At 39.2% G+C, this 24,154-nt stretch overlaps 1 protein-coding gene across 1 annotated transcript in view; it reads left to right on the forward strand.

Moving 5' to 3' along the window:
• Positions 1 to 19,540, forward strand: part of LOC136866829 (uncharacterized) — a 227,197-nt gene extending 207,657 nt beyond the window's left edge. Inside the window, exons 8-9 of the mRNA XM_068226856.1 lie at positions 5,018 to 5,268; positions 18,391 to 19,540. Of these exons, the coding sequence (XP_068082957.1) occupies positions 5,018 to 5,268; positions 18,391 to 18,583 (444 nt within the window). The 3' untranslated portion in view covers positions 18,584 to 19,540. The remainder of the gene's footprint in view (positions 1 to 5,017; positions 5,269 to 18,390) is intronic.
• The last annotated feature ends 4,614 nt before the right edge of the window (positions 19,541 to 24,154 follow it).

Raw genomic sequence — 24,154 nt, forward strand, 5'->3', positions numbered from 1 at the left:
CATGGTGATCATTTGGAATAAGATTATGTTCATTCTGTAGCACTTTTTGTGTTTTTCAGAATATATGTATATTAATGGGTTTGCATAGTTTTATTTAGTAGTTATATGCATTGAAAGTACTGACAGAACTTAGGATAGTACTGTGTATATAAAATGATCTTGTAGTACAACATTTATTTATTTTTTATCTTCCAAAAGTGAATGTTTCCTCCATTTCCTTGCCCACATTTTCAGAAGAGGAGAGAACTTGGAAAAGACCATTTTACAAGGCAAAGTTGAAGACAGTAGACCTCAAGGAAGGACAGCAAGTAGATGGTTAGATCAGGCGAAGAAGATCACTGGTCTAACACTTCCGGTCATGTAAAGGAATGCTGAAAACCGCTCTGGATTGAGGCATTTTTTGTCAAGGCTTCAATGCAGAAACGACAGAGTTATGAGGTCTTGACAATCAGCAATGGGCAAAACAATTGATGATCATGATGATGATGATGATGATGATGATGATGATGATGATGATGATGATGATGATGATGAGATGAGGGTTAGGATTTTGATGACATGCCATCTTTTAATTGGTTCAAAACAGACATTGCCATCTTGTACAGATATGATGATCATATTTCCCACATTGTAGAAATGCAAATTTATTAGGTCATTTTTTGACATTTTTTACCATTTTGTTTTCTAGGTCATTTTCTAAAATTATACATCATTATTTGGTCATGTTATGGAACTTATTACACTATTCTATGTCTTTTAAGTCATTTTCTTACATATTTGAGGATTTCAAAGCATTTACGTGTGTGGTATTGGATATTATCGTAACTTTAAGTGAGGACGAATATGGAGACTTGAGAATCTTCACAATGCTTAATCAATGTGGGAATTAAAGAAACTTTGTTCACCACTTACTTCTTGGAAATGTCCACATTCCAGGAGAGACATCTTCAATTAGAGAAGTCTTCCTCGCGAACAGTCGAGATCTTCTTCTGAAGACGTGGAGCAAAGTTCTCTGCAAAATGTAAAGAATCTCACCTTGTTTCTTGACATGGCAACAGTCCAAAAGCTTATTATAATGTCTACAACATAAATATAGGCTATACCCACTCGATTAGTAAATTAATTTAAAATTACATTTATATGTAATTTTTTGAAGTTTACGTATCATTTTACTGGATTTCTGCTGTCATTTTATAGATCATTTCGATTACTTTTTACACATTTTAGGTCATCAAAATCCTGGCCTTGATGATGATGTTGATCAGTAACTTTACAAAGGGCATTTACATCAAATTTAAATATCAAGTAGTCAATATCAAATATTGTGCCTGAATTGTGGTTTTGAAGTTCAGTACTCAAGACCCTTGAGAGGGCTGCACGAAATTGTTGTGAAGAAGTGTTAACAATCCAAAGAGACAGACAGACAACATTTCTACTTTTATTAATGAGTTAGAAAAGATTATTTTACCTAAGTTCTTCAGAATTATAAAACAATCATGAGGTGTCTTAAATAAAGGAACATGTTTCGTTCGACATAGCGAACATCATCAGCCTTAATTTACAAGGATTAGGTCAGGGCCCTGAACTGAATGATAAAAATTGTTAAAAAGTGACAATACCATAATAAAAAGTAAAATGATAACATTAAACATGAAATTATAACGATATGTACAGATTAACAGCAAGAATGCAGGGGAATACTTTGAATGATGGTAGTCTATAGAGTTAAAACAAACATGAGGTTGTAAAAGTAAAAAGATACAGATGTAGTAGATCCCAAATTATAAGTCAATGTGTGAAGCGTGGACCAATCGCCGACCATGGAGCTCCTAATTGAGCAAAACAAAAGTTAAAATAGAGGCTACTGAACAGCGCGAGCCAAGCTGAGTCAGTCAAAAGGCGCAAAGCGACGAAGCTAAGGTTGAAATGACGTAAACTTCAGTAGTTAGGAATTCTGTAGGAGAGCCAACACAATGCCAGAAGGAAATACAGGTTGAACTAGTCCGTATTTACACGCTAGCAGTAGAATTAAACTTATACAACGTAGGACACCAATGTGGACTCGTTAAGTAACTATAACTTGAAAGTAGGGAGAGTTCCAGCAAACCAGATTGAATGGAGCAGATTATGGCACAATTGGAGTTAGAAATCTGAAAAGAAAGAAAAGGGAGGAAATATAAAAATATGTTATAATGAAAAAAAGGTTAGTAAAAGTTAGACGGAGGCTTACCCTTGGGACTAGTGTGAGGTGTTCACTAACGTTGGCTGCGCGAATCAAACTGGCGAGTAACCTTATTGCTGCTTCTAGTATTGTATGTATGTATACGTAGAGGCGGGGAGTGAGTCATGTGAGGAGGAGGGGTGACCGATTCCTTAGGCGGGTCGGGTAATCGTGGAGGGGGTGTCGCATGAGAGGGCAGTAGAGTAGTAGTTGTTGTAATATTAACAGTTGTATAATTAAAGATTCTCGTAAAGTTATTATTATTATATGATACTTATATTATATGATACTTCAGAAATTAAAAGTCCAATAATCGAGAAAATTCCAGAACTACTCTCTCTTTTCAATATAAATAATAATAACTTTACGAGAATCTTTAATTATACAACTGTTAATATTACAACAACTACTACTCTACTGCCCTCTCATGCGACACCCCCTCCACGATTACCCGACCCGCCTAAGGAATCGGTCACCCCTCCTCCTCACATGACTCACTCCCCGCCTCTACGTATACATACATACAATACTAGAAGCAGCAATAAGGTTACTCGCCAGTTTGATTCGCGCAGCCAACGTTAGTGAACACCTCACACTAGTCCCAAGGGTAAGCCTCCGTCTAACTTTTACTAACCTTTTTTTCATTATAACATATTTTTATATTTCCTCCCTTTTCTTTCTTTTCAGATTTCTAACTCCAATTGCGCCATAATCTGCTCCATTCAATCTGGTTTGCTGGAACTCTCCCTACTTTCAAGTTATAGTTACTTAACGAGTCCACATTGGTGTCCTACGTTGTATAAGTTTAATTCTACTGCTAGCGTGTAAATACGGACTAGTTCAACCTGTATTTCCTTCTGGCATTGTGTTGGCTCTCCTACAGAATTCCTAACTACTGAAGTTTACGTCATTTCAACCTTAGCTTCGTCGCTTTGCGCCTTTTGACTGACTCAGCTTGGCTCGCGCTGTTCAGTAGCCTCTATTTTAACTTTTGTTTTGCTCAATTAGGAGCTCCATGGTCGGCGATTGGTCCACGCTTCACACATTGACTTATAATTTGGGATCTACTACATCTGTATCTTTTTACTTTTACAACCTCATGTTTGTTTTAACTCTATAGACTACCATCATTCAAAGTATTCCCCTGCATTCTTGCTGTTAATCTGTACATATTGTTATAATTTCATGTTTAATGTTATCATTTTACTTTTTATTATGGTATTGTCACTTTTTAACAATTTTTATCATTCAGTTCAGGGCCCTGACCTAATCCTTGTAAATTAAGGCTGATGATGTTCGCTATGTCGAACGAAACATGTTCCTTTATTTAAGACACCTCATGATTGTTTTATAATTCAATGAGTAATATAATGTATTGAGTAGGTGGTTGTGATTAAAAGGATTTTATAATTTTAATATATTGTCCTCAATACGGTTCCATTATGAGATTAATTACATGTAAGTTCTTCAGTACAAACTTGCACAAACTGAAGAGAAAGAGTGAGAGAGAGACAAGAGATTTTTTGTGCAACGTGTATGAATTTGTAATCCAGAATTGTCACTTAACACCTGCTTACCTCTTTAAGTTATTCTGATCTTCAGTAAATTTGATTGTCATAATATCCACACTTTATTTGATCTGCTGCAGAAAGACAACTAAGAAAAAACAATCTTGTGACAGTTGCCAAATTTTTTAATTATGCCCTCAAAAAATTACGCTCATTCATGTTATGTCCTGTGTCTAGTAGATGGATAGCAAAACACATGAAATTAAAGGTGCAATGAAAGTGAAGGTCCCACCTCATGCTCACCGCTCAGTAAATGCTGTGCGGCTCCGCATTTCCGGGGCGTCTCGTTCTCATTGCGAGTTGAGGCGCACCCAGAGCGTACACGTTGGGACCTGAAAGATGATGAACTACGCAACACAAGTGTGGAAATGGTTGCAAAAGGACTTAGATATTAACTTCAGAACAGAAGTTGTCGTCGTCATCATCATCTCTACATGACACACCCTTAATGATCTAGAATAATACAGAATACACACTATATCTTAAAGCATCAGTTAGGTGCTTGAGGAAATGAAAATGAAAATCCACAGCCTGTTTCCAGTCATTTGACCGGGTCAGGAATGGAATGATTGAAGCTCCCATCTAGCGGCGAGGATAGGAATTGTGCCGGCTGCCGAAGCCTGTCGCATTCCTCTGGGGGAATGATTAATGAATGACAGATGAAATGGAATAATACTGGAGTGTGTTGCTGGAATGGAATATGACAGGGAAAACCAGAGTACCCGGAGAAAAACCTGCCCCACCTCCGCTTTGTCCAGCACAAATATCACACGGAGTGACCGGAATTTGAACCATGGAACTAAGTGGTGAGAGGCCGAAGCACTGCCACTTGAGCCATGGAGGCTCTTGTGCTTGAGGAACCGCTCCTAATTTTTTTCTCAACTTTTGCAATACCTTCAGGCGGAATAGAGATTTCATCTATAATATTGCCATTACTACTCTAAAGAAGTCCATCATGATCTTCTAGAACCATGCTGGAGGACTTCAGATAAATGTTTGACATGTCTCACTCTTTTGTCTACTCATGTAATTTGTACTATCCCACATAAGGCTAATCCATTAAGAAAATGGAGAGGCTTGCTTTATAACATGAATAAACTGTTCAGCATTTGTACATGCCACAAAAATTAGTTCTATTGTCAAACTAAGGAAAAGATTTTCTAACAGAATTATTGCTTTGCTTCTGTGTTCTCATGGCTATAATGTTACATTATTTCTTTTCTTCCAGGTGTTATTAGGTGGAAACAATTTATTGTTGTCAACAGGAGAAAAGCCTGAACTGACATGTATTTCAGAGGAAGGTATTGCAGACATGGATCTTCCAGACAACCTACTTGATGACCTGGATTACATCGGTGACTGCATCACATCCTGTAACAAAGTGGAGAACTACCTCATGCTCAGTGAATTTGAAAATAACCTCATTGCAGAGATGCCAATCATTCTCGATCGGAAGGGCAGACGATGGTCATTAGCCAGGTAGAATTCTATATTAATAAATTTGATTGTGTAACTAATAACGTAATGTTCAATGGAATGGTTCTCTTAAGAGAAAAGTTAGAAAACATATTAGGTAGGCTGACCACATTTCTGATGGGAAAAATCAGGACATTTTGATTTAACACATTGGCTGCCAGGTGGTACATTGTACTACTAAATGAGTTGCTCATGAGGCCACTGGGTACAAAGTACCGCTGACAAGTGTTGTTATGTGACTTTCCCTGCTGGGCTGGTGGACCGCTGAGTTGTTGACTTAATATGTTAGCGAACTGTTATGTTGTTATGTGACTTTCCCTGCCAGGCCGGTGGACCATTGAGCTGTTGACTTTGTTATACTAGTGTACCGCTGTGTTCTTGTAGCTAATTCTGGTTTCCAAATTATAGTTTCTATTTTTTACACATTTTACACAAGAAATATAAATAAATAAATAAATTTTTTACACATTTCTGATTTGATTTGGTAAAGCTTCTTCTTTTGTCTTGCAAAACATAATCGGCGGCGGCGGCAGCCGATACTCATATCCGAGTTTTTGTTTCTCGCCTGCAATTCCATAATCCTTAGTCCACACGATGAAGGTGGCACTGATAGCTTATCAGATCAATTCTTGCATAAAACATGCAGCCACACATGCTACATCCGATGGAAGGTAGGGGACGTGGCAGTGTTTGATGTAGCTTCTTTCTCTGACGAGTTTCCTCTTTCTGTCTTCGACATTCCTGCTCAAACTGCAATTGCAGCTGAGATGGTTCAAGTATTTGGGTTTATATCTACTCCTCTCATGGTCTGTTTAAGTTGGTCTTTATATTACTTCAGAGGAGCACCACGAATCCTCTTGCCAGTGTTGAGTTCACCATACAGGATTTGCCGAGGGAGTGTGCTGTCACTCATAGAATGGATATGACCTGCCTATCTAAGCTGATTACCAACGACGGTGGCTTTGATTCTGTTTAGCTTTGCTTTCTCGAGAATTGTTATATTAGTTATATAGTCATCCCATTTGATGTTCATGATGGATCTAAGTTTTTGTTACCGAGCTTGATAGCTGCAGTCGCTTAAGTACGGCCAGTATCCAGTAATCTGGAGATAGTGGGTTCGAACCCCACTGTCAGCAGCCCTGAAAATGGTTTTCCATGATTTCCCATTTTCACACCAGGCAAATGCTGGGGCTGTACCTTAATTAAGGACACGGCCGCTTTCTTCCCATTCCTAGGCCTTTCCTATCCCATCATTGCCATAAGACCTATCTGTGTCGATGCAACGTAAAGCGAATAGCAAAAAAAAAAAAAAATTATAATAATTTTTTTGTTGATGAAAGCGTTCCAATTTCTTGATGTCCCAGCGATATAGGGTCCAGGTTTCACACCCATAGAGTAACGTAGAAATAACAACAGCTTGATACATCATTATTTTTGTGCAGATACTTAGATCTTTGTTCTGGAATACATGATATGAGAGACGTCCAAAGGCCACATGGGCGGCCTGTATTCTGTTTTCCACGTCCTTCTCAGAGGTACAGAGCGTTGAGAGAATACTTCCAAGGTGTGAGAAGTACTCCACCCTTTCCAGAGCTGTGCCAGATATGGTGATATCATAATCTGGGGGTGTGGTTCCAGGAGCAGGCTGAGTAAGAACTTTGGTCTTCTGAATGTTGACAGTCAGGCCAAAACGTTCATAAGCTCTGTTGAAGCAGGTGACAGATTGTTGAAGCTCTTCTGGTGTATGGGCTGTAGAAGCATTGCCATCTGCATATTGCAATTCTGTGACCCAGGTGGAATAGGTTCATCTTTTGGAGCAAAGTCTGGCCTGGTTGAAAAGCCCCCCATCATATTGATATTTAATTTCCACACCTGTGTTACTTGCAGGCAACTCCACTTCTCATGAAGTATAGCTGCCAGGTACAGGGCAAAAAGTGTAGGTGCAAATGCACATCCTTGCTTGAGTCGATTTGTGATTGGAAATTCTTCTGAGATATCATTCTGATACAGTACCTGACCAACCATACCATCATGGAGAGCTTGGATTAGACCAACAAATTGCTCAGGGCATCCAAAGCACCTCAAAAACATCCGCATAACGTTTTGTGGGACCGTATCATAAAATACTAAGACCAGAGGTGTCATTTGTTCCCTGCACTTCTCCTGGAGTTGTCTTGCACAGAAGATCATGTCAATTGTACCATGAGAGGCACAAAACCCACACTGAGATTCAGGTAGTAACCTCTCAGAAACAACCTGAAGTCGATTCAGTAAGATTCTGTCAAGTATTTTTCCTGCTATGGAGAGCAGGGATACACCATGGTAGTTTCCACAGATACTGTGATCACCTTTCTTGGAGATTGTAACTATTCTGGAGTTTTTTATGGCAACAGGAACATATTTGGTTTCCCAGATTAGAAGGATCAGATGGAAAAGCCTGGTTTTTAGAGGTGAACTTCCACTTTGAATGAGTTCAAGAAGAATGTTGTCTAATCCTGGAGCCTTCCCTCCTTCCATTCTACTGAGAGCTTTGATAAAATCTTGGAAGATTGGAGGAGTGTCCATCCAGGGTTGGGGAGAATGTTGAGTAACGTTGAAGAAAATCTTCAGCAGCAGCAGAACTGCTTTCCAAGAGTGAGCTGAAGTGCTCTTTCCATTGATCAAGATCCCCTGGCTGGCTGTAAGAATGGTGGTATTATCAACAGCTTTCATAATTCCTGATGATGAGCAGACAGAACCATACAACTCTTTCAGTCCTGCATAAAATCTGAGAATTTCTGAAGTTCCTTGGCTTTTTGCTGCCACCAGTTGTTCTTTATTTTTCTGATTTCAGACTGACACTTCTGTTTTAGTTCTTGAAAATGCATTTCTTCTCTCTGGAGGATAGAACCTGACAAACAGATAGATAGGCATCCTGTATAGCCTTGGTGAGGTTCAAGATTTCTTCATTGTTATTATCAAACCTGTTTTGTCTCTTCTTTTCCTCATAGCCAATGACTTCCGGTGCAGATTCTGTAATGATGTTTTGAAGTGTGGTCCATTCACATTCTACATCCTTTGTGTTGACTGGATTGTGAGTTAGTTGTTCTAGAACAGAGTTTTGGTATTCTGTGGCAACACTATCAAGTGGAAGCTTACAGGTGTTGAACTTCTTCCTTGTTGGATTCGTGAAGTGAGTTTGCGGCCTTTTATGGATGGTAATCCTGAATCGACTGATAAGGAGTCCAGCAGTCATCAGTATTCCATGCTATTTTCATTATTAAGACATCATTCTTGTCACGCTGCTGGGTGATGACATAATCTATCATATGCCAATGTTTAGAGCGTGGGTGCCATCCATGTGGTCTTGAAGCAATTTGGCAGTTAGAATTGGGTACTGGTGATAAAGAGCTCATGCTCAGCACACAGGCCAAGAAGTAACAGACCATTAGCACTGCAGTTCCCAATTCCATGTTTACTCATGACTTTTCCCCATAAGAGGTTGTCCCTCCCCACTCTGGCATTGAAATCTCCTAGTAGTGCATGTTTGTCTGCAGCAGGCACCTTGGTGAGGACTGTGTTCAGTTGGTGGTAGAAGCAGCTTTTAGAATCCTTGTCATCCTTAAGAGTGGGGGCGAGGAGATGAGAGTAATGAATCTGCCTTCTGCAAGAGGTATGCGGAGTCATGAGTCTTTCATTTACTGCGATGGGAGAGTGTCGATGATCATTCACCAATTTGGTCTTTACTACAAACCCACAGCATGGATGTGATGTTCATTTTTCTCCTTTCTTTTCCTGAAGATGGTGTAGCCTGATGAAGCCTCAATAATTTTTCCTTCTCCCACTAATCTGGTTTCACTCAGGATGATGATATCTATGTTGAGCCTCTTGAGCTCATGGCTGATGAGAGCTGTTTGTCTTTCTGGTCTGTTATCATTGTCTAATAATGTTCTGACGTTCCATGCACCAATAGTGATGATCATAGATTTCTTTCTTTCATGATTTTGACCGCAAGTTGGGGTAAACCTCTGAGTGCAATTTCCCAGACAGGTTTTGAAAGTGACTACCGATATTTAGCCCACATTTTCTATAACCTTCCCCATTCAGGGTGGGCAGCGATGGTCCTAAATAGGCCTGTCCAGTCACAGATGCAGTAGTCACAGGGTCTCAGGAATGCGACCATCACACATCTGATGTAGATGTTGATTCCCGTAGGGAACCTACATCATTTGATGGCCAGACAGGCATCAATTTTTGGAAATGAGACATAGCTCTCATAGTGCATTGGCACTGCTGGTGGCTTCGAGTAGCCTATGCAGTGCCCTCCACGGTATGCACTAGCCTTGCGTCTTGGGTGGTGTGCTAAGTCCCAACTGACAAGCCTAGCTTAGCACACGAGGGCGAAACACAGGCAACCAAGAATGAGTTAGCTGGAAAATTTATAATGTCCAATAACGGACCATTATGCCTTTGCTGGCGGGACCTAGTGTTTACAGTGCACTAAGTCTTCTGGTATGGGCTAGAGCAATTTTGTTACTTTCATTGACCTGTCTCTGTCTTATCCGTGGCTTTGACAAAATGAAAGTGACTGAGGTATGAGCAATGCTAGTAATGCCATTCCTTACGCAGCCAGTCCCTGCTATGAATGGTGTGAAAATATTGCTCATAGGGTCGGATGGTGCATGCATTTCAGTGGGCTTGGCAGACTGATATGTAATAGCAACTTCTGGCTCGGTGAGGAAAGCAACGGGAAACTACCTCACTCCTCATTTCCCTAGTACGCCTCTTCAGTGATGCCTAGGCCATCTATGACAGCTCATGGCAGAACTGTTGAGGATCCAACCAGCCTTCGGGCTGATGACTAAACATACATACAACGGACCATTATATTGGTATCATCACACATCTGTCGCAAACGTCCCAGTCCAGACTAGAAGCTTCCAGTTTACCAAAACCTGCTTCCGTCATCCTTATCCCATTGCCATTGAGCTCTTAGAGGATCAGCAGGAGAGAATGCCATAGGAGTTTGTTTAAGGTGGATCACAACTTGCCAGGGAGTGACCCACATGCTATGGTTCTGGAGCAATTCATTGCATCACATATAGCATCAGACATGCAGTTTCCAGCACCAGAACTGCAATGGACTGCTGCAGACTCAGAATACAATTGAGTTGTGCCTTTACAGCCAATCCATCTGGCATGACCTCTTACACCACCATAGCTGTTAGGAACTAAGAAATGAAAGGTTCCTGCTCCACCTGCTTTGCTGTTGGGTCAGAACACACTGGATTTCAGTGGTGTTTCCTCCACTGGGGGACCATCACCCAATCCAAAGAAGGCTCCTCCGCCCAAAGCCATTGGCCTACCTTGGGGGGTCAAGTTATTTACTGCCGCTCAACACTCAGCATTAGCTGTTTTTATAAGCTGGTTGCAAACCCTCCTTATTTCTCATTCCAGGCTTGGGTCCAGACAACGGTGGAGCCAAAACATAATAGATCACTTTGAAATGAACACTACTTATCAGAATTCTCAGACTGAAAAATTACTATCATTATCCCATGAGTTTGTGTAGAAAACGGCTTCATTTCTGATAATTCAATTCTCTGATAACTGGTATAATAACATAGAAATATCTTGCACGTATTTCACACATGCCCCACTATAGAATGAGTGCCTTGGGATTGTAGTGTTAAGCTCTAGTAAAAAAAATCATGGCATTGTCTGCTGGCTACAATGAATACTAGGAAGCAATGTAAGCTTCTAGTACTGCCAGATTGCACCACTCCAGCCATCTAGCCAAATCCATACAGTGAAATTTTCTGTGGGGCTACGGCGGTACCTCAGAATGCTAGGAATTTTCATTGTATTCAGTACATATACTGAACACTTGTGAAATATCACTTTGAATATGGTTTTACTTCTGATTTACTATATGCTCTGTAGAAGGAAAGCTTCAACCACTGGGACATTTCTTGCTATGTGTCCTAGCAGTCAACATGTTTGAAATTTCATTTCAGTAATTGCCATTCATTTGTTTACCTAGATATTACGAAGCGTGATTTTTTAAGTAAGGTCCGTTTTCTTGTAGACACTAGTAGTTCACGCGCATATCGCAACGGGTGCGTGCGTCGTGTACTGGCATGCCTCCAGAACAACTGTGCTCAGTTTCAGCTCTGTAGCTAACCTGTACGGTTCTGTTCTGTGCTCTTAAAATGTTTAAGACTATCAACTCGCCCGCTGCGTGTGAGGTTCAGTCAGTGATACGGTTTTTGTCAGCAAGAAACCTGTCTGCTGCAGAAATTCATCGACAGATTTGCGAAGTGTACGGTGATACTGTTATGAGTGAAAGCAAAGTGTGTAAGTGGGCACGACAATTCAAAGATGGCCATGACAACGTCCATGATGAAGACCGCTCCGGTCGCCCTTCTTTGATTACAGACGATTTTGTGGCTTCAGTTGAAGTGAAGATTCGTGAGAACAGGCACTTCACAATAACAGGTCTCTCAAATGAATTTCCTGACATGTCGAGATCAGTGCTTTACAACATTGTTTCTGAACACCTAAAGTTCAGGAAACTGTGCTTCCGTTGGGTCCCGAAACGCCTAACAGAGGACCACAAAAACCAAAGATTTCAGTGTGCGATGAAGTTCTTGACTCATTCTGATGAAGAAGATGACGGCTTCTTGAGTCAAATCATAACTGGAGACGAAACATGGGTTTCGCATATCACGCCCGAATTGAAGCAACAGAGCATGGAATGGAGAGACACACACTCGCCTGTAAAGGTGAAGGCCAAACAGACTCTGTCCCAGTGCAAAATCATGGCATCGGTGTTTTGGGATAGGCATGGTGTTTTGTTGGTTGACTTCATGCAACGAGGAACCACTATCAATGCAGAAGCATACTGCCAAACCCTGAAAAAGCTACACAGAGCGATTCAAACAAAAGACGCAGCATGCTGACAAAGGGAATTGTCCTTCTCCATGACAGTGCAAGACCTCACACTGCAGGTCAGACCTGCGATTTATTGGACAGTTTTGGCTGAGAAGTTTTAGACCACCCACCCTACAGTCCTGATCTTGCGCCGAGCGATTACCATCTGTTCCTCCACCTCAAACATGACATCAGTGGCAACCATTATAATGATGACGACAACGTGAAAACGGTTGTGAACTCTTGGTTATCGGTGCAGGTGGGAAGTTTCTATGAAGAGGGCATTTTAAAATTGGTTTCGGGGTATGATAAGTGTTTGAACAGACTTGGTAACTATGTCGAAAAATAGAGTGAAGTATGTACTTTCTGAAAATAAATTTACTTTTTTTAAATAACCTTTCGTTGTGTACTTATTTTCAAATGGACCTTACTTAAAAAACATGCCTCATATAATTCTGGTAATGCAGCTCCTGAACACTCATACTATGATTCATTTTGAATATTGGAAATTAAAATCTAATTTACACACAAAAATAAGTAATTCACGAATGATGTAATAAATTTGTCATAAATTTATCTAATAAAGGTTTATTTTTATTTACAGTGTTGATCGCAGTGCATTAAAAAAAAAGCAAGTGCTAGATATAGGCAACTTAGTCATTTACCCCACTGACAGTTCTAAATGAGTGCCTGTAGTGGAATTGTTGGTTCATAAGAGAAGAGCAAACAAATTCTACCGGGCGAGTTGGCCATGTGGTTAGGGGCGCGCAGCTGTGAGCTTGCATGGTTTTCCATGGTTTCCCATTTTCACACCAGGCAAATGCTGGGGATGTGTGGCTGTACCTTAATTAAGGATACAGCCGCTTCCTTCCCATTCCTACGCCTTTCCTATCCCATCGTCGCCATAAGACCTATCTGTGTTGGTGCGATGTAAAACAAATAGCAAAAAAAAATAAAAAATCTATTCCAAACTAAAGAACATGAAAAAAAAATGTTGAGAAAATGATAGTTTGACTTCTTGCAAAAGTGTGCACTACCAGTAATTACAGGAATTATTCTATCCATGGCAGCTTAATATCAGTGTATTTTCTGTCACTTCTTTGGACACAAACCATTCTAGTTTTATGTGTACCACGAAGGATCAATGAGAAAGGGTTCTAATGAGGTGGCATCTTTTATTCTTCAATATATATCTGAAATGAAACTCCAAGTAAAATAACTGACTACCCAATAATGTTGTTACATTGGGCATAGTATCAAAGACAGTGAACATTGATTGCCTTGCTTTTGCAAATTATATAATCCTTATCATCCTATCTTTCCTTTAATACATCAGAGAAAGAAGCCATGAAATATTGGGCCAAACACATGGAAACAGCTTTTCACTTCATTGAACCCACTTATCAGTCTCTAGTCATGGCATGGCCCGTACTTTGTAGCAACATTGCAAAGGTAGGTGGCCGCCATCCTTTAATCAGACATGGGTGGGGATAAAAGCAAGGTTCAGAGGGCCGCTGACCTTTGATGTTAGGCCCCTTAAAACAACAATCAAGCATCAGCAAAATTAAGGTCCAGCTACTTCTATTTCAGAACAATGATGAATGTTTGTTAACCTACATCACTTTCAACACTGTTGAACAAGGTTTTGCAACAAGGTCAGATTTGCCACGACCACTTCCTTCCCACTCCTAGCCTTTTCCTATCTCATCATTGCCATAAGACAGATTGTTGCAAATCTGACCTTGTAAGTTGCTTAATTGGAAATGACCAAAGCCAAAAGGAACTAAAAATGCCGTTTTACTCCTGGCAACCGCGAAACAATCATTCATTTATATAGTCTACAGTTCTTTTTGTTTTTTACATGAACATTATTGAGTTGAATATTCACATCATTTTTACTCTCAGAAAGTTCAACATGCCTAAAGAAATGTATACCGAGCTTGATAGCTGCAGTCACTTAAGTGCGGCCAGTATCCAGTATTCGGCAGATGGTAGGTTCGAACCCCACTGTCGGCAGCCCTGAAAATGGTTTTCTGTGGTTTCCCATTTTCACACCAGGCAAATGCTGGGGCTGTACCTTAATTAAGGCCACGGCCGCTTCCTTCCCACTCCTAGCCCTTCCCTGTCTCATCGTCGCCATAAGACCTATCTGTGTCGGTGCGACGTAAAGCAACTAGCAAAAAAAAATAAAAATGTATATTCCCATTTTCTAAATGGGATACTTCAAAAGAAACCAGTGTTTTTCGCAAGTATCAAGGGTACGGAAATGACAAAGTATTACTTATGTTAATCTTAAGAAATTTCGCACTCTGCATATAAATCAAACTTGAATTTATCACTGTAGACAAACCACACTTAGATTTTATTTCATAAACAGTGGACCAAACTAAATAGTCTTATTACACAACTGTCTTCACAATTCTCAGTGTCTTCCAACAACAATTTCAACTTTTGTTAATAAAGAGTCATCCATTTGTGATACAAGAGAGCTCCTGTTATTGACATCCACTAAAACATTATTGTAAAAAAAATTGATGACAGATGGAAATTGATTCCCTTTTGTACCTAAAGAAATTCTATAGATTACCAATATTTAAAAAATGTCTTGTAAAATTGTCGTTCAGTAGACAGTCACAGTTCACATGCACTTAAACACTAAAATCACTGTTTATTCTAATTCATACAAAATAGGGTGATCACATTTACAGGAAAATGTTTCATACACACTGCTGATCTGTTTGTTGAAATCAGTCTGTGCACGGGACAGAAAGAATTCAGAATCCTTAGGCAACTCAGATATCCTAATTTTAATTAAATATCGTAGGTGCTTACACACAACTGCACTGCTAATCTATCTGGCATGATCATAAACTTTCCATATTAGCACAGACACCATAATCATGGAAATTTTCTTCTTCTTCTTCTTCTTCTTCTTCTTCTTCTTCTTCTTCTTGTTCTTCTTCTGTTTACCCTTCAGGGTTGGTTTCTCCCTCAGACTCAGCGAGAGATCACACCTCTACCACCTCAAGGGCAGTGTCCTGGAGCGTGAGACTTAAGGTCGGGGGATACAACTGGGGAGGAGGACCGTACTTTGCCCAGGCGGCATCACCTGTTATGCTGAACAGGGGCCTTGTGGGGGATGGAAGATTGGAAGGATTAGACAAGGAAGAGGGAAGGAAGTGGCTGTGGCCTTAAGTTAGGTACCATCCCGGCATTTGCTTTCAGGAGAAGTGAGAAACCATGGAAAACCACTTTGGGGATAGCTGAGATGGGAATCAAACCTACCTCTACTCAGTTGACTTCCCAAGGCTGAGTGGACCCCATTCCAGCCCTCGTGGCAGAGACAGGAATTGAACCTGAGCCTCCGGAGGTGGCAGCTAATCACACTAACCACTACCCCACAGAGGCAACCATGGAAATATTGGTACAAATATTAAGTTAAAAGGCTAGTTGTGAATTATATGAGATTGAAATTTTATGTGTCTCTATTAAATCAGACATTCTTGGTAGCTTCTTATTCTTTCTTTCTTCCAATCCACTATATAAAAATGGCACATAACATTGTACTTGTTTAAAACTACTACATTTCAAAAAGATGCAGTTATGAAAAGTTCAATACATTTCTATAGTAATTGTTTGGTTTGGTTCAGTTTTGATTAACGATATGACTCATTGCAGTACTCAGCCATAGAGAGCTTGAAAAATGGAAGAGATGATATAAATAACTCAAAATTGAAAATTTTTGAGTTGTCGCACTTTTGAACCAGACGATCGATATACAAGTGTGGAAAGTGTTTTACATACAGTCATATGGCACTGTAGTCAGCTGAATGGACAAGCGCTGCAGTATTGCCGCATTGAGTATAACCTGCCCATGACTAGTCCAGGTCAATCTCATAGCAGATCAAATACTATCACTACACCACAATAGTATATCCTGAAGCCCTATATGCCATTGAGTGTTCGAACCTTGCTCGTCAAGGTGTGATAGAGAGGGTCCAAACAGAGGAAATTTATGCGAAAAATCCTTGTCCCATATCACAATTCTGAGGTTGAATATCACCCGAGGTCAAATGAAGCCTGTACTCAAAATTTGAAATGCTCCCAATTGTTGTAAGGAAGAATTGCCTCATGTTTTACTGCTTCTCTCTTGAATATAACAAATTCCAAGTTGTAAGTTTGAGAAGTTCCACCTTTCCACCACTTAAAAATCTTATGATTTTTCCTTTCAGATTAAAATTACATTAATTTATTTTAAAATTTTAAACTTCTCAAACTTACAAGTTGATTTCTTTATATATAATAATAACACCACAAACCAAGATGAAATTTATTACCAAACCAAACCCCATAACACACCAGCCCCGAGGGCCCATGACCTACCAAGCTACCGCTGCTCAGCCTGGTCAGCCTGGTCAGCATGACGAATCCTCTCAGCCATTATTATTGGCTTTCTAGCCTGAGGCCACTATCTCACCATCAGATATCTCCTCAATTGTAATCATGTAGGCTGAGTGGACCTCGAACCAGCCCTCAGATCCAGATAAAAATCCCTGACCTGGCCGAGAATCGAACCCGGAGCCTCCGAGTAAGAGGCCAACACCCTGACCCTACACCGTGGGGCTGGTGATGAAATTCATTACTCTCTTGAATATCTAATACCAGAACATAACTCAGAATTCTGTATCTTCTTATGACTTGGGCAACTGCAACGAAGTAGAATCCAACTAGTGTCTATGAGATACTGGTTCAAAAAAGAAGTTTAGAATCTGGGTACACAGGATATGGGATCTTCCAGAAAGATTTTTTTTTTTGCTAGTTGCTTTACGTCGCACCGACACAGATAGGTCTTATGGCGACAATGGGACAGGAAAGGGCTAGGAGTGGGAAGGAAGCGGCCGTGGCCTTAATTAAGGTACAGCCCCAGCATTTGCCTGGTGTGAAAATGGGAAACCACGGAAAACCATTTTCAGGGCTGCCGACAGTGGGGTTCGAACCTACTATCTCCCGAATACTGGATACTGGCCGCACTTAAGCGACTGCAGCTATCGAGCTCGGTCTTCCAGAAAGATTGGAGAACTGTATTTCCACCAAGATGAAAGTTTACTGGAAATCCAGAAAGGTTGACAAGTGTTAACCGACCTTCCAAAATAAAATGATGTGATCCAGTTTGCCGGCCTGCCAATTCTGACATTCCAAATATACCGCTATGTTAAGATGCTCAACAGCATCGTGGGAAAATGGTGGCTCATATATTTGTGAAATTCAGCATTAAATTTTAAGATAAAAGGGGAAATAAACTAAGCTGGAAATTACTTTTAGGAGCTCACTGGGGCTCATTTTGGTTTTCACAGCAATATAGGAAAGTGGTGGCACATACATTTGTGTAACTCAGTAATTAAGTTCAAAATAAAAGGAGAAAGAAACTAAGCTGAAAATTATTTGTATAAAATCTATGGTACAAGGGTTGTAGAGGAGGGGGAGGGCTTATTTAGGTGTTTACAGCAACACGGATAAACTACTTCGCATACAAAACCTCAGTATTGAAGTTCAAGGCAAACGGGGGGGGGGGGGGGAAAATAGACAACAGATCATTTTTATAGTCATGAGGGGGTGGGGGATGCAGTTAATTGCATTGAATAAATTTGTCCTGGCAACACCAGGTACTACTGTGCCGTTGCATTGGCGCACAGAAAGAAAGGTAAAAATTAAATGCGCTTAAAAACCAACAGCTAAATAACAAAACCAAGCACAGATACAAATTATAGAGAATTTCTGTATCAGTACAAATCGTGCCGTGATGTATAGTTGCACACCACAAGAGTATACCTGAGTGAAAATCGATAAACATTATTTAGAAATTATCCCCACTGCCATAGAGTTTGTATTCGCCAAGACACTATCTTTGTGGATATCTGTGGATATCTGTGGATATCCGCATCTGTGCAGGGCTCTAGCCAAAGCCACTACCTTCCCAATCCTAAACCTTTTCCATCCTTTCATTGACAAAAACCTTCGATATGTTAATGCAGTGTTAAAGAAGTAACAACAAAAAAGAATTAATGAAGCATTCATGATTTTCACAAGATATCAAGTTCTTGTTTCACACAATTACCTGTTAGACAGCACTTTAATTATCTGTATAATTTTCTTATTTTCAGAATGATCTGCTAGAACTAAACAGTTAATCATTTAATGTGATTTGTTTTCTAGACAACCTACACGCCCAGGAGAGGAGACTGGAGATGAAGGTAATAATGATGGAGGAGAAGGTGGAACTCCAGACCACCAGGTACCATCTCGACGAGGCTCCAGGGAAATGCCAGCTTTCCGAGGCAGCAACAAGTGGCGCCTTATGTCGGGTCCGAAGCGAGTCATTACCGTCATCGATGAGGCCTCTGTCTGATGGTGAATGACCTGTTCCTTGGACAACTCTACAACAGAAAGAATAATAATTACTGTCATAGAAATGAGGCTTATAAGTGCCTATCTACCAGATTTGGTAGAAGATGTGCTCAAAGCAGGTGATCTTACAGTGAGAATTTGAAGAATAAAAAGAATATTTAAATGCATCCTGATCCACATGTTTTATCCTCTTTAGATTCACTGACCATCCAAGTGATAATAACGAAGTTACTGAGTCATTAGTTATAATATTCGTGCATGGGAAAATTGTGCATATTTATGTGAAGAATTTATTATTTTTGTCGAATATGAATAAACGAGTATATTATGGGCTAGTATTTTTATAATTATTTTGTGAGAAATTAGCAGCAATGTGCTGCATTAGCATTATATAATTAGTTAATGAAAACTACCAGATAGTCACTCTGGCTTTATCCTGCCATCTTAGTTACGGTATTTATATATTTTTCTTGAACATATATACAGAATCAAGTTTGTACCAAATCAATAATGATCTTTTACCTGCAGGACAGTGACATAGATTAACTACTTTTTATTGTAGATTGAAATATTTGCAACGTCAGTGATTTTCAAACACAATGAGTATCTTTACACAGGTGATTTCAACAAGAAACTATTTACTACATATTTCAATATGAAGTGAATGATTTCAAACAGGATTATTCTGATGTTGAGTGATAGAAATCTGTGATTTCAACTTGAGTGTCTGTAATATTTTAGAAGAATGTACCATTGCTAGATCCATACTGGAATTTGAGTAAAGTAGTCTGTGATTCATCTAAGATTTTCTACTGAATATGACTGTCCTCACCAACTACCATACTGAAGTATTACAACAGATGGAGACTCATCAAAAGACTCAAGTGATAATATGAGGAGTATTCCTTAATTTTCTGAAAATTATAAAGTAGAATGTCATGAAAAGAAAGAAAATAAACCAAAGTAATTATAAGTAAATCAGTGGTAAAGTTAATAGTACTGAACACTATCCCATAAAAGTGGATTCACTATTATATCACATTTATCCCATTTTTGAAGGTTTTAAAGCAATATGATCCCTGTAAAAAATAAATGTAATTACACAAGAACCTTGTTTATCCGGCCCTCATTTATCCGGATCTCTGGTTTATCCAGATCAAAAATAGTAAAAATTTACTTTTTCTTGTACAGTATTTCTTTTATGGGGTCGATTCTTCTTGAATGTCTTTTCCACCAAGGATAGTTAAGGACAACAATTGGAAATAATTCGGCCACGGTCTATCAAAGGTACCATCCCGGCATTTGCCTGGAATTGAGAATGGGAAACCATGGACTCTTCTGATTTCCTTGACACATTTGCATGCATTCCCAGATGCTCAGATGTAGATGTGAATGACGTACATGACTGGTTGAAAAATGACTGCATTTCAGGCTACGGCATAACGACAGATGAATAAATTATAGCCTCCTGTTCCTTGCCAGGTAATGACGAGAGTGATGGTATATTTGAAAATGAAACCGGCGCTCCATCAGAAGAAACATTAACTCATGGAGAGGCAACAATGCAACTGGACAAACTGATAGATTATTTAGAATCCCAGACTGAAACCACACTGGCAGAACTTATGTTAGTAAAATGTCTTCGTGATCATGCTGCGCGCAAATGCTATACAAACTCACACATTATTTTAGTACATAAATGTAAGAAAAATGTTCTTATATTTTTTTGTGCAGTTGAAAAACGTTATTACTGTACAAGTTATGTTAATAGATTAATAACATGTACTGTATTTGTTTTTGAGTTTTTCCGGATTATCCAGATTTTCAATAATCCGGATAAGTTCTGGTCTCACTTAATCCGGATAAACAAGGTTCTTGTGTACTCCAGAATCACTCAATTAAGTTAGATGGTAAGAAAACTTACTCATTCAGTTCAGAAAGAGAGTGAAATTTTGTAGTATTGAATTTTTACACCAATGCATTACCTGTATAATTTTATATCTTATAATAACTGTCAATGATTTTTTATTTTTGAAGTTAGTTCAATTTTCTATCTGCCTTGTCAACACTTTAAAAGAATTTTACCCATATTCCACAGTACATTGGACATAGAACTGTTTTTCTTTGATGCACCTTTTTTCTCTTAAATTGAAAAGATCTCCCTTCTTTATTATTTTTACCCTACTTTCTACAGAGACCTCCTCTACTGTGTCCATATCAGATAATTAAAACTCAGGAACTGTTAATTGATATACATCAGATGGAAGCAGAAACAGGAAGAAATTAATGATGAAGATTATTTCAGTTCTATACAGCAACAGCAGAGCCAGTAGCCTCCCCAGTGCTGGATGAGCTACTTTCTTACCTCTCCAGTACTTCCAAAAACATGAAATTTATCCTACAATATCAATCAATCATTATTTAGTTCTTTTTCCAGGTTGAACACTGTTGTTGTTTTCTGTACATTCTGTACAGTAGTGACAGTAGTGCGACTGCTGCCTGGGAGACTGATAATCTCGGATTGAATAGGCGTATTTAAGTTGCCTTGACAAAGAACGCTGCAATGTATTTGATACATCGGCAAACTATACGGAATGTACAGAAATACAACAACATGGTTCAACCCAGAAAAAGAGCTAAATAATTTTACACACCATGGAAGCTTCAATCAATCATTAATGATCTGCATTTAGGGCTGTTGCCCAGGTGGCAGTTTCCCTATCAATTGTTTACTCTGCTTTTTCTTGAACATTTTCAAACAACTTGGAAATTTATTGAACATTTCCCCTTATAATTTATTCCAATCCCTTACTCTCAGAAGCAGATCCAGGGAGGGGCTAAGGAGGAAAGCCCTCACTCCTTGTTTAATTTAGTTTACAGAGTTGTTTTTTTTTTTTTTTTTTTCTTAATGAAATTATATATCTCTGTCTCTGTGGAGTAGTAGTTAGCGTGATTAGCTGCCACCCCCTGGAGGTCCAGGTTCGATTCCCAGCTTTGCCACGAAATTTGAAAAGTGGTACGAGGGCTGGAACGAGGTCCAATCAACCTCGGGAGGTCACCTGAGTAGAAGTGGGTTCAATTCACACCTCAGCCATCCTGAAAGTTTTTCCATGGTTTCCCACTTCTCCTCCAGGAAAATGCCGGGATGGTACCTAACTTAAGTCCACAGCTGCTTCCTTCCCTCTTCCTTGTCTATCCCTTCCAATCTTCCCTTTCTCCCAACAAGGCCCCTGTTCAGCATAGCAGGTGAGGCTGCCTGCGCAAGGTACTGGCCCTCCTCTCAATTGTATCCCCAACCTGATGTCTGACGTTCCAGGACACTGCCCTTGAGGCGGTAGAGGTGGGATCCCTCGCTGAGTCTGAGGGAAAAACCAACCTTGGAGGGTAAACAGATTAAGAAGAAGAAATTTTACCTAACAATTTTGTTCCTGCATTAAATACATAGGCTGTGTCACTAAAGTTTGCTAGGGATGAATAGTAGTATACGGACTATAGTATGGTAAGTATTGAATTCAAACTTATCCTAGCAGTAGCCAGAGGACTGGCAACAATAGGCTGCATGTTGGCAGCGACCACCGAATCCAGAGCTTCACAAGTTACGATGAGCTTGGGGATGCAGTGCATTAACATTCACAGAGAATATGCTTCTTACTTCACAAATAATATTTGAAATATTAGCTGAAAGAATAGTATTGTGTATGCAATGAATAGCAAATAAAAATGAATCAGAAAGTAAAACATATCACAATTTTGTAAATAAAGGCTTTTTCTAGTGGTGTTGACATGATTACTAATGTTAACAAAGTGACCCCCTTTAGAAGGATATATTCCCAATCATTTTTCTAAGTTTTTAGTAGATGAAATTATTAAAGCAGCAGAGATGTATGATGAAGATTGGGGGGCATGATTAGCTCGGTGGCTTAGCTGCTGGTTTCCCACCTGGAAGGCTGACGTTCGAATCCCAGTCGATCCTGGGTCGAGATTTTTATCTCAAGGTTCACGTGGCATCAGGAAGGGCATTCGGTCTTAAATCCCCATCCAAAACCAAAAAATGAGCCTGGGAGACTCCAGCGACCCCAAAAATAAGTGAGATAAGCTGAAGAAAGTAGATGTATGATGAAGACTGCACAGCAACAAATGCTGAATTCAGAGTGAAAATATCACTATGGAGAGATAATTGGACAACGCCTCATCCAGAAGAATATAGAAGACCAAAAAGTTGCATATATTATAGCTATATGTAAAAATGATTTCTTTCCCAATATTAGACTGTTGCTGCAAATGTTTACCACCCTGCCAGTCACAACAGCCTCTACAGAAAAAAATTTCTCTGCCCTACGTAAGCGCTAAAAACCTACAAGTACAATGGAAGAGAACCAGCTTAATGGCCTTGCATATTTAGAACTGGTCAAATGTTGGTTGATGTGAACTGCTAATATATGACTATACATAGTAAAGATGATGTACTGGTAATACATTAAACATTATGTACTGGAATTCTGTGGTGAAATAAATATTGAATTACCTTAACTAGTATTTACAATATTATAACAACTTCCTTAAAATAAACTTGGAAAATTTAATCACTATGGAAGTAAAATGTCCCAATTACTCTTTTTTTTTAATTTTTAAGTTAGCCCCACCCAATAGGGAATCCTGGATCTACCTTTGCTTACTCCTCATCCTATAAATGAATATTTGCCCCAACTTGTCCTCTTGAACTTCAACTTTATCTTCATACTATGATCTGTCCTACTTTTGAAAGCTCCACTCAAGCTTATTTGTCTACTTATCCATCACTACTGGGAATGTTCTTAAAATTAAAAACAGGTATTCTTTCAAGAGAATCTTTTCAGCAAATGCAAAGATGTACTTTTCCCCAAGAAGTCAAGGATTAGGGATGAGAATTTTAAGAACCATTGTAAAGCAAATGGCAATTTATTTGAAATGTTACTAACTATAATAAATATTATGGGGAAAATCATTTTGAAAATTCTAGGGTATCATATTCAGTCTCAGTAATGATAGCTACTTAACACCTCTATGCATTCCATGAACAAGTATATTGCACTAATAACTCTACACTGAAAAAATTCAGAATTTCAGCTCGACTGTCCACAAGAATTATTGCGTAAAATGAATTTCATTGGAAAGCTCATATTGTTGATAGTATACATTTTTAAGGTACAGTCAAAGGTTCCACCTTTACAATACTACTTACTTTTGTTTAAAGCAATTAACAAGTAGTGTTGGGACATGTTTCATCCTTCTTTTTGGACATCATCAGCTGAAAATACTTGTAAGACAAACAAAATTGACAAGGTGACAAATACCATACACATTAAAATGTGATTCGGGTTACCGAAAATGACAAGTTAAAATGCATGAAAAAATTCAAAGAATGTTCTTAAAATGCTGGAGCTCAATTGTTGTTTTGAAATAATTGTAACAACCACAAAATCAGGGAAAATAGGGAAAAAGGAATTAAAGTATTGGTTTAAAGAATCCTTCTTCTCATTTGCAGAAGAGAAGTGTTTGCTACTGCTACTGCTAGTGATAAGAGCTGTCTTTA

This window comes from Anabrus simplex, chromosome 3, assembly GCF_040414725.1.
Source record: "Anabrus simplex isolate iqAnaSimp1 chromosome 3, ASM4041472v1, whole genome shotgun sequence".
NCBI lineage: Eukaryota > Metazoa > Arthropoda > Insecta > Orthoptera > Tettigoniidae > Anabrus > Anabrus simplex.